At 50.2% G+C, this 11,769-nt stretch overlaps 1 protein-coding gene across 1 annotated transcript; it reads left to right on the plus strand.

Moving 5' to 3' along the window:
- The first annotated feature begins 142 nt into the window (after positions 1-142).
- Positions 143-4,845, plus strand: TUBG1 (tubulin gamma 1). The gene is made up of 11 exons (XM_081109442.1): positions 143-269; positions 579-691; positions 896-1,063; positions 1,872-1,940; positions 2,170-2,249; positions 2,673-2,799; positions 3,034-3,120; positions 3,260-3,409; positions 3,832-3,984; positions 4,067-4,228; positions 4,415-4,845. Exons 1-11 carry the CDS (start codon positions 221-223, stop codon positions 4,610-4,612), a joined length of 1,356 nt encoding a protein of 451 aa, XP_080965568.1. The 5' UTR covers positions 143-220; the 3' UTR covers positions 4,613-4,845.
- Positions 4,846-11,769: the final 6,924 nt, after the last annotated feature.

An 11,769-nucleotide genomic window follows, 5' to 3' on the forward strand; every position in this document is an offset into this window, starting at 1 on the left:
CCGAGCGCTAAGCCCAATCAGGAGCTGCGCACGCGCAGTTTGCATGACTGAAGCCAAAGGAATAAGGAAGTGCCATCGCCAGAACTCTCACTTCTCATTGGAGCGGAGAAAGTTTGTGGGCGGAACGGGTTGTTTGGCGCCTGCGTCGTGCGGTGAGCGGGCTGGCGGGCGGCCGCTTTGCTAGCAGGAGCGGCTGCAGCGCCGGTGCTGGAAGAGAGAGATGCCGAGGGAAATCATCACCCTACAGTTGGGCCAGTGCGGCAATCAGAGTGAGCGAACCTCCGGCCCCTCCACTAGCCAGGCTCCCTAGATTAAGTGGGATTTCAGTGTGGAACCCTAGACTCCCATCTGCCCTTCCCAGAATTGTCAGGGCGGACATGCCTCACCCAGTGTCCAGTTACCCAGCCCCGAGGGGCCTTCCTCTGCCCAGCCTCTGGCATATAGCCCTTTCCTCTCTCATGGGAGACTCCTGAAGTTTGACTTCCTATCCCTGGACCCAGGTGCTCAGTCCCCCAGCTCCTAGCTGGAACCTGCCCAGACCCAGATATCCTCTTTCTCCCCGTCCACCCTCCCCCCAGTTGGGTTCGAGTTCTGGAAACAACTGTGCGCAGAGCATGGAATCAGCCCCGAGGGCATCGTGGAGGAATTCGCCACCGAGGGCACTGACCGCAAGGACGTCTTTTTCTACCAGGTGCTTCCAACTACTTGGCCAGAGCCTGCAGTTGCCCAGGGGTCCTGAAGGGCAGGGCAGAGGCTTGGTGCTGAGAAATCCTCTGGGCACAGGGGCCAGGGCGGCTGGCTTAAGGAGGGAGGGCAGGTTGGAGCCAAAGTTGGGAGGACGGAGGACTGGGCAGGCCTTTGCTGAGTGGGTTCTGTCCTGGACTCCCTTTGACAGGCAGACGATGAGCACTACATCCCCAGGGCTGTGCTGCTGGACCTGGAGCCCCGGGTGATCCACTCCATCCTCAACTCCCCCTACGCCAAGCTCTACAACCCAGAGAACATCTACCTGTCAGAGCATGGAGGAGGAGCTGGCAACAACTGGGCCAGTGGATTCTCCCAGGTCATTTGCTGTTCCCTGGCAGGACCCGAAACACCCTTCCTGTGTGGGGACAGGCCCTGTGGCTTCCCCGAGAGATGAAATCGGGCAGTGGGAAAAGGAGAGAGAGAGAGAGAGACATGACTGAGGGGAATTCTTTTCTCTAAGTCAACTATGTCATATTATTAACAGACTACACTAGTGCTGTGTACCAGGCCATAGTAAATGCTTTACATATAGTATTTAAACCTCCCAACAACCCACAGACACTTATCTGCCTTCCCAGAATCCCCAAAATACTCTGAAAGCTGAAAGCAAAAGTTGATTTATAATTCATTCAGCAGCAATACTCTCAATGGAGAGTATCCAATTTATTGTCATTACTCATACCTTTTTTTGCAGCAATGTTCATGTATTTGACTAGTGCACCTCAGACCTCCACTGGCATTTTACTGAACATACATTATGTGTACCATATTACCTTTCTAGAATCTGAAGCATTTGAATTCCAAAACATAAGTCCCCAAAGATTCTAGATAAGGCTTTATGGACCTGTATTATTACCCTCATTATACAGATGAGACAGGTGTAGAAAGGTTAGGTAACCTGCCCAGAGTCTCTCGGCTAAATAGAACTAGACCTAATATATGAACCTAGGTAGTCTGGCTATAGAGTGCCTGCTCCTAACCTCTCAGTGCAAATAAAAAAGCAGGGCCACTGTGCTCCAGAACAGGACGTGTAGGTGCTATAAGGAGAAGTAAGGGAGGCAGTTCTGATGTCAGAGCCTTTGTCTCATGGTCCTGCCACTCTGACCCTCCCCATGTCTATACAGGGAGAGAAAATCCACGAGGACATTTTTGACATCATAGACCGGGAGGCAGATGGCAGTGACAGTCTGGAGGTAAGTGTCTCAGGAGTGCTGGTGGGAAGTGACATAGAGAAAGCTTAGTAACACCCTTCAGAAGCCACCAGACCTCCCGGGAAATAAGGCAGAGTCTCCTAAGCTCTATATGTGGGGGGAGGGAAGTGGAAGGAGGGGGCTCAGAAAAATAAGAGTCGGAAATTGTGGCATGGGTTCAGTTTGAAATTCTGCCGGAATCCTGGACGCTGACCACCCCTCTCCCGTGCAGGGCTTTGTGCTGTGTCACTCCATCGCCGGGGGGACAGGCTCTGGCCTGGGCTCCTACCTCTTAGAACGGCTGAATGACAGGTGCGTCTGTGTTTTGAGGGTTTTCCAAATAACTGGGAGTCCCTTCACAAATACCTTCCTATTCACTGCAGCAGGAAAGGGACCTTGTAGTTCCTCCTGTAGTGAGGAAAGCTAAGATACAATGATGAGAACCAATCCACTCTCAGGGCTTGGAACCAGAGCCTAGAATTCAGACCCTTGATGAAGAGATGAAGGTTTAGGAAGTTTGGACAGTTTGGAGTTGGAACCCTAGGTCCTAACATGTCTCTCTGCCCTTTGGGAAAGTTACAGACTTCCAAAGTCAAGTGCCCCTTCTCTACTGGTTCTGTAGCCCCTACTATTCTCCCCGTCCAGATTTAGCTTCTCCCAGACAGTTGTGAGAAGCCCTGTGTTTACCCAGCCTACAGTCTGTTGCCCTGACCCTCTTCTCCCACCCTGCACCAGGTACCCCAAGAAGCTGGTGCAGACATACTCAGTGTTTCCCAACCAGGACGAGATGAGCGACGTGGTGGTCCAGCCCTACAACTCGCTGCTCACACTCAAGAGGCTGACCCAGAACGCAGACTGTGTGGTGAGTCCTGGATCCTGCCTTTCCCTACTCCCACCCCCCTGCCTGTTTCTTCATTTTCATGCATTAAAAAAATCCATTCTAAGGCCTCCTGGACTCTAGTCCTGTGCAAGTCCCTTTTCAATGAGTCTTTCTGGCTTTGAGGCTCAAGAGAAATGAAGCTTCAGAGCCCAGGTTTAGGCAGAGCTCCTGCTCTTTCTAATCCCCAAATTCTGCCACCTTCTTCTGTCCCCCCAGGTGGTGCTGGACAACACAGCCCTGAACCGGATCGCCACAGACCGCCTGCACATCCAGAACCCGTCCTTCTCCCAGATCAACCAGCTGGTGAGCCCCTACTTCTGTATTCCTTTTGGACTGGAACCCCTTCCTACTGGAACACTTGTCTGGGGAAGGGAGCATTCCCCCCCCACCGACCACCACCATCAACCCGCCAAGACCCATGACTTGGCATCCCTGTCCCCAGGTGTCCACCATCATGTCAGCCAGCACCACCACCCTGCGCTACCCTGGCTACATGAACAACGACCTCATCGGCCTCATCGCCTCACTCATTCCCACGCCCCGGCTCCATTTCCTCATGACTGGTTACACCCCCCTCACCACGGACCAGTCGGTAAGAACAGCCCTCAGTGTCTCAGGCCCCACTGGCCCCGGGCCCAGAAACCTCTAACCCAGCCTCTCTCTCCTCCCTGCTGCCCCAGGAGGCTCTGTGCTCAGGGACTGGCACAGACTGTAAGACTTCCTTGCTGACTTGCTCTCCTCTCTGCCTTGCCTTTGGCTCCCTGCAGGGTCTGGGCTGTATGGGATCTGCTTATGCTCCTGCACAGGGCCATGAGCTTGCTGAGCTGAGGAGGCTAAGATTCCTGATCCCACAGCAGAGGCTCAGTATAGGCCTGAATCTAAAGACACTCCCCAAGGAGGCCATACTGCCCCCAGTCTGGTGGGGGACATGTGTTGCCTACTCTTCTCTGTCCGTGCATCTGTGGACTGTGCCCTGAGTGCTGGCCTGGTCCCTGTGGCCCACTGTCCCCTCAGGTGGCCAGTGTGAGGAAGACCACGGTCCTGGATGTGATGAGGCGGCTGCTGCAGCCCAAGAACGTGATGGTGTCCACTGGCCGGGACCGGCAGACCAACCACTGCTACATCGCCATCCTCAACATCATCCAGGGGGAGGTGGATCCCACTCAGGTAGGTGAGGCCCCTTCGTTCCACCCTGGACCCTGCAGGGGTAGAGGAGAGGCGACCACCACCACCCCTGTGCCCACCCCAGGTCCACAAGAGCCTGCAGAGGATCCGGGAACGGAAGCTGGCCAACTTCATCCCCTGGGGCCCAGCCAGCATCCAAGTGGCCCTGTCCAGGAAGTCTCCCTATCTGCCCTCTGCCCACCGGGTCAGTGGGCTCATGATGGCCAACCACACCAGCATCTCCTCGGTGAGTTTCCAGTTTGCACCTGTTTCCCCATAATCATTTTCCTGGTTGTGCTCACCTCTCTGCATCCCTGCTGCTCTGCTTCCGGCTCTTTTACTGTGAAGATAGCCCAGCCTTTGTTCCCTGGCTGTCTGGGCCATATTGCTTCTCAAAGTTCTTTTTGACACCCTGCCTTCTGCACACCTCAAGCTCTTTGAGAGGACCTGTCGCCAGTACGACAAGCTGCGGAAGCGGGAGGCCTTCCTGGAGCAGTTCCGAAAGGAGGACATCTTCAAGGAGAACTTTGACGAGCTGGACACATCCAGGGAGATTGTGCAGCAGCTCATCGATGAGTACCACGCAGCCACGCGGCCAGACTACATCTCCTGGGGCACCCAGGAGCAGTGAGTCCCCCAGAACAGAGACCCTCATCTGCCTTACTGGTTGGCCCAGGCCCCGCCTGACTGACCACCCCTCAGAGCACAGATCAGGGACCTCACACATTTCTTTCTCATAAACACACATCCGTATACTCTCTGTTGGCGTGGGGACACGTGTCTTTCTCCTGTGATGAGACTATGTTTAATAAAGCACTGGATATAAGTCAAATCACTGGTCTCTTTGAAGGCCTGGAAACTGGGGAAGCGGAATGCCTGTTCTCTCCCCATCACTGACAGGGTCTTCCCCCATTTCTAGCATCCTCAGCTCTGAGCAAATAGCGTCCCCTGGTTTTTCCTTCTCCTGCCTAGCTTTGGAGAACAGGGATGGGGTTGGCCCACTTGAGAAATTTGTTTCCAGGGTAAAAAGGCCTATAGATACTGCTGTGCTCTCTGACACCCTGGCTCCCAGTCCCTTCCCACCCCTCCCTGTATCAGGTGACTGCTCCACCAGGTTCACATTCCCACATCAGAGTGTCTTGTTGGTTGTCAGGGCAGCAGGCCTACAGCTGCCGCCCCCACCACCAGACTCTATTGAGTCCGCCCAGTGGCTTTAATCCAGCAAGTGGGGCGGTGCCTGAGAGCAGGGCCAGGAGAGTCACTGGTCAGGCAGCGGGAGCCTAGGACAATTAAGTCAGGAAACCAAACCTGAAGCCTAGACTAAGCAGGGCCAAAAACGGGCCCATAGTTTAGGTGCCATGATTCTGTTCTCAGGTGGTCTGGTTATTTAAAGGGCCAGTGCCTTCCACTTCTGGTGGAAGACGGCAGGAAAGTAGTAAATGCAGTTATCTACAGCTTCCAGATCGCCCCGGTTGGGTGGCTCAGTTGAAGTGTCGTTGCGTACACCAGGATTGTGGGTTAGATTCCCGTTCCGGGCACATACCCAGGTATAGTAGTTGGGGCGCATACAGGGGACAGTGATCTATATTTCTCTCACATCAATGTCTCTCTCTTAAAAATAAATAGATCTTCAGGATCAAAAGGGCAAAGCAGGTTGTCCATAGACTGGTGGATTGTAGGGCCCCTTTTAGGCCCTTATGCACCCCAAAGGTAAGGATTGCAGTAGCAGTAACGTGCAGCACTGGGTTAAGTACTAAACATTTTGTTTAATCCTCATGACAACCCTCTGAAGTGGTAGATATTATTACTAATCCCATTTTATAAATGAGAAAACAGGCCAAGAATGTGATTTACCAAGTTACCCAGCTAGTCGATGGCAGAGTTGGAGTCAAACACTGGTTTGCCTGACTGGTCTCAGTGTTGCTAAATATTGTCCATCAGCCTGCTTTTTGTGATAACTTACAGGGCTGGTGTAGAATCATCCCGTTTCTGAAGTTTTTTTAGAGCCATTGGATGGGCCCACAGTGGTCAGAGGATGTGGGGACCTTGAACACCTGTGCAGGTAGGGCACATGCAATCCAGGGGAGGAGGTGTCAGCCTCAGCTGACTACAGGGACAGCTACAACGTGTCGCCATTACCCAGGTCAGAGTAGCTGGGGCCCTGTGTCTGCCTTCTTACCCTCACCACCCCGTGCTGCCTGCGGTCAAAGCTGGAGGATCGGGCCCAGCAGATGAGGGACGGGCTGGCAGAGCTCAGCACGCGGCCCTAAAAGGTGTCTGCAGCTCCCAAGCAGTGGTTCTCAACCTTCTGGCCCTTTAAACACAGTTCCTCATGTATGTTGTGACCCCGAACCATAAAATTATTTTCGTTGCTACTTCATTAACTGCAATGTTGCTACTGTTACGAATCGTCATGTAAATATCTGATATGCAGGATGGTCTTAGGCGACCCCTGTAAAAGGGTCGTTCGACCGCGACCCACAGGTTGAGAACCGCTGCAATAGAGGCTGAAGAGCACCCAGGAACTTGGGGCAAGTTAAAAACATTTTCCCCTTACTATTGGCCTGGGACACACTTTTCCTTTCACGAACCTATTATCTTTAATAAAGCTCTGTAAACAGAACAGCATACAGGCCAGACCCTAATGAACAAAGGGAACCCTTGCCAGGTTACTGGGCAGAGAACAGGCAGTCAGAAGCCATGCCCTGGGCAGGGCAGCCACAAACCTGTCACTACAACAGTCAAAGCACGAGCCTCTCACTATCGATTGCCAAGGCTGACTCAGGGCGATCCTCCCAGTCAGGGAGGGAGGTTGACTTCAGGGAAAACCAGCCTGCACCTGGTCCCTTCCTGGCTCCACCCCTGGCCCCTGCACCACCCTCGCCTCGACTGGCTCCTCTCCCTTTACTGCTCCTGCCCCTGAGGACCAGCATTTCATCCCTTGGGGGCATCTGCGTGAGTGGGGATCATAAGGTGGCAGCTGTGGTGAGGCTCCTCCATGTGAGTGGCCAGCTGGCCCGCCTCCAGGCCACAAAGATCCCAGTGCCCTCCTTTGCAGGAGCCCCAGGCAGAGGGAAACACCCAGCCAGTCCAGAGTAAAAGTTTTGTGTGGATGGTACGATGGTCTCCAACCCAGAACAGTGAACGCCCTACGCAAGTGGGCCTCCCGGGGAGGGAGAACTAATTGGATCTGCTAAGAGCCTCCTGCAAAGATATTTTCTGACTGCTGAGTGCCAGGCATTATAAGCACAGTCTAATACCTCCGTGCCAGCTTCAGAGCCAGGCCCCGCCCCCAGGGCTATTTCCAGATGGCCCATCACCCCACACCAGCGCAGCCCCTCCCTGTTCTTGGCTAGCAGCAAACCCCAACGTGTGTCAACTAGAGGGCAGCGAGGAGGCCGGGTGGAAAGGGAGAGAGGCCTCCGGGAATCAGGGCAGCAGGTGGTGCTGGTGGTGAAAAATCCCTGTGGTGTCTGGGAGACTGCAAGCCGCAAAAGCAGCAGTCCCAGTGAGAGACTCGCCGATGGGAGCCCTGGAGAGGAGGCAAAATGCTCGAGCCTGGGATGGGGCCTCTTTTCGACTAAACAAAGACAAGAAAATGAGCCAATTACAGGTAATGTTCACAGAACATTCCATGTGATGTGACCCTAGGGGCCCTCAAACATGCATGAGGCAGAGACCTAGTAGCAGGAAGCATCTGACCCAAAACAGAGTGGGGTAAACGAATCTGAAACGCGGGGATCGTAACTTTGGAAAGGGGACTGAGGTGAGGTGAAGGGGTGATGAGGATAAGCACAGACGCTGGACAGCTGGGGATCCGTCCAGGAAGCCGTACCCATGGTCTCCACCAGCCACAAGCATTCTAGAGCTCCCTAGAACCGGGCAGGCACTCTGCAGTGGAAAGTAATTAAAATTCACTATACAATACCCCCTCCAGTCATGCCAACTGTGACTGGCTCACTTTTCATTGCCTCTCGGGTGTCTTAAGCAGGGAAGGGGCGACCCTAGGAAATGAACAGAAACAGTTGGATTTGACATTCTGATGTACTAATTCATCACTTAGAAGTTTTCATTAAATCCCCAAGGGCCAGCTCACTGAGGCATGAGTTGTAAAACTGAGTTTCTTGCAAAGTGACAGGCCCTGTCTGTCAGGGGGTCTAACACCCCATGCCACCCAGGTAGAAACATCCCCCCAGGTCTCTGGTAGTGAGTGCTCTGTTAGTGACCCTGGCTGTGGACCCCAGAGGTGGGCAAGTCTTTCCTCCAATCCTCAGATCCATCACTGAATTATTAGTAGGGTGATCAACTCATCCTGGTTTTAACATTAAAAGTCCTCAGACCCAAGAACCCCTTGGATTCAGTTTTAAAATTCATATTCCCACATCCCCTCAGTCCTGGGGAAAACCAGGACAATTGGTCACCCTAAATTAAAGAACTCCACAGAAATATACAGATGATGTATTGTAGAACTGCATACCTGAAATTTACGTAATCTTATTAACCCATGTCACCCCAATGCATTCAATAAAAAATAAATTTTAAAAAGTTTAAAAATAAATAAAAAGTCAATTTAAAGTGAAAAAATAAAAACAAAAAATAAAGAACTTCACAGAGAATGACCAGAAAATCTTGAAACAGTATGTATGAGTGATCAGAGCTAAACTGGGCCTAGGTGACATTTGTTTGTTCATGAATTAAGCAATCGTTTATTAAAAATAGAGATCACAGCCCTGGTTGGTGTTCTCAGTGGTTAGAGTATCAACCCATGCACCAAATAGTCTCTGATTTGATTCCTATCAAGGGCAGGTACCTGGGTTGCAGGTTCCCTGGCCCTATCAGGGTACGTGCAGGAGGCAACCAATGGAATGTGCCTCTTTCACTTTGATGTTTCTCTCTCTGTCCTTGCCTTGGTGTGACTCAGTGATTGAGCATTGACCCATGAACCAGGAGTCACAGTTCAATTCCCAGTTAGGACACATGCTTGGGTTGGGTGCTGGATCCCCAGTGCGGGGCGTGCAGGACACAACCAATCAATTCTCTCTCATCATGGATGTTTCTCTCTCCCCCTTTCCCTCCCTCTCTGAAATAAATTTTTTAAGATGTATATCATGACTCAGCCAAGTACATAAATCAAGTTTCATAATTTTTTTGTGTGAAAAACACCTAAAAAAATAAGAACTGGTGCTCTATAAAGTGAGTTAAATAATATAGTTACATAACCAATTAGATGTTACATTCATTTTTATAACCATGGCCTATAGTAAGCTTCATAAATCTATTTTCATATGTAGAAAACATATAGATAAGAAATTTTCTTCCCATTCCCCAAAGATAATTTAGCTCTTTATTTTAGAAAAAGATTTCTTCTAAAACAAGTAATTGTGAAAAGTCTTATCCCTAAAAATTATATATTCAACCAACTTGTGCCTCAGAACTAATATCTGCAAATAGGAGAAATATAAAAATTGATGTTTTTAAATTGTTAATAGATCGCTTCTCGGCCTTTTGGCTAAGATCAAGTGTAAATTGTTAATAGATATATTTCTTTCACTATAAAGCAGAATCAGTACGTTATACAACTGATTTTATAAATGTGTTCCCCAAAGCCTAATCCAATGCCTCCCCCCCCCCCGCAAAGCATATAGTACTTAGACAAATAAGACTGACGATCCACTGCGAATTTTGGGGATCAAATGAAGAGCTACTCCTTTTCCACTGAAAGAAGCCTTGACCTTCCTCAGGGTAACTTGCACTCTGTTCCTGATCAACTGGCAATTATCCCATTTTGTTTCAATTAATGATTAATTTTCCTGTCTTCCCCGCCGGCCTATGCTTTTCCACGCCTGGGACAGTGTCTTTTATCTCTGTGTCCCTGGTACCCACCCCAGGTCCTAGCACAACGTAGCTGTTAGACAAACATTGGTTGAACAAATGAAAGAATAATGTCAAGGCCACAGCTTCTGCTCCCTGCCTGTCGTTTAACAAGACATTGAAAGACATACCACACAATCAGAGAATAGCCTATCCCAGGATAAATGTGCATGTTCACTGTTGGCCTACAGATTAGGAATATTGTGACTTAATTCTAGGCCGTTTTCAAAGAGGAGGGAAAGGTGGAGAAGACATATAATTGTTGCAAGTTTAGAAATGAAATTTTAAAAATTCCTTGTATGCGTGACATAAGAAAAAATAACCAAGATTCTTTTCTTTTTTTAAAATATATTTTTATTGACGGGAAAAGAGGGAGAGAGATAGAAACATCAATGATGAAGAGAGAATCATTGATCGGCTGCCTCCTGCACGCTCCCCACGGGGGATCAAGCCTGAAACCTGGACATGTGCCCTTGATTGGAATCGAACCTGGGACCCCTCAGTCCTCGAGCCAATGCTCTATCCACTGAGCCAAACCAGCCAGGGCACCCAAGATTCTTATACTGAATAGTTTATGGTAGCCAGGAACAAATGGCCTGATGTAGCTGAATTTCTGATATTTGATCCTTTGGAAATGCTCTCAATGGATACCTTATACAAGGTGCCATTAGCACCTGAATGGAAACAAACTAGTGACTATGCGTGTCTTACTTCCTACAAGATCAAATAATAGTCATGACTCATGTCTGGATGCGTGGACCGCTGCACTGAAGTGGGATATCAGTGGAGCAGTTCCAAGGCGGAACCTGTAAAGTAAGTTGGGAAAAGGGGCGGTCAGAACTGGCTCAGCTGGAAGGTCTCCCATAGGGGAAAACAAAGTGACCCACTGGATGTGTTCCTCTGAAACAACTTCCAGTGCGTGGCCCTGCTCAAGGAGCTCAGCCGCGGTCAAGAGACGGCTGCAAGGAGGTGGTGAAGAGGGAGAGAGCCGCCCCCCCGGCATGGCTCAGTGGTTGAGCACTGACTTTTGAACCAGGAGGTCATGGTTGGTTCGACTCCTGGTCAGGGCACATGCCCGGGTTGTGGGCTTGATCCCCAGTGTGGGGCTGCAGCAAGAGGCAGCTGATCAATGCTTCTCTCTCATCATTGATGTTTCTATCTCTCTTCCCTCTCCCTTCCTCTCTGAGATCAATAAAAATATATTTTTTAAAACTAAAAAAAAAAAAAGCCCTGACTGGTTTGGCTCAGTGGATAGAGCATTGGCCTGCGGACTGAAGGGTCCCAGGTTGGATTCCAGTCAAAGGCATGTACCTTGGTTGTGTCCCCAGTAGGGGGTGTGCAGGAGGCAGCTGGTCGATGTTTCTCATCGCTGTTTCTAACTCTCTGTAAAAAAATCAATAAAATATATTTTTTTTTAAAAAAGAGTGAGAGAGCCTCAGAGTCACCAAACTACAGCTGGGCCAATGAGGAAAACACTGGGCCAAACAGCCCCACTTCTTGCCCCAAATCTTGAAGATAATTTATCTTCCTTTCCCTAATCCAGAGTCTTCCCTGAGAATTCCCACTCCATGTCCCCTTGCTTAGGATTCCTAAACCTAGAAAGAAATGCTACCCAAAATTTTTCCCTTGCCCACTTAGATTCCAGTTCTGCAAATGGTACCATTCTGAGTATCCCATCCGCCGGGCCTCCGAGGCTGGAAATGACTCCGAGAGCACTGGCCACATACATAATATGAAAAAATCCCCCAAAGTTCATGAAAAGAATGACGGAGAGATGAACATGTAGGGTGTAGGTCAAGAGGCTAAGGAAGGCCAGACTTGCTTCCTCTGCTTCTAGAACATAACCATAGGCAATATAGCTTAAGAGGGCCCCCCTCACCCAGAGCCAGGCAGCAACCTTAAATTAAGTCTATTGTG

This window comes from Myotis nattereri (assembly GCF_964212035.1).
Source record: "Myotis nattereri genome assembly, chromosome: 16".
Taxonomy (NCBI): domain Eukaryota; kingdom Metazoa; phylum Chordata; class Mammalia; order Chiroptera; family Vespertilionidae; genus Myotis; species Myotis nattereri.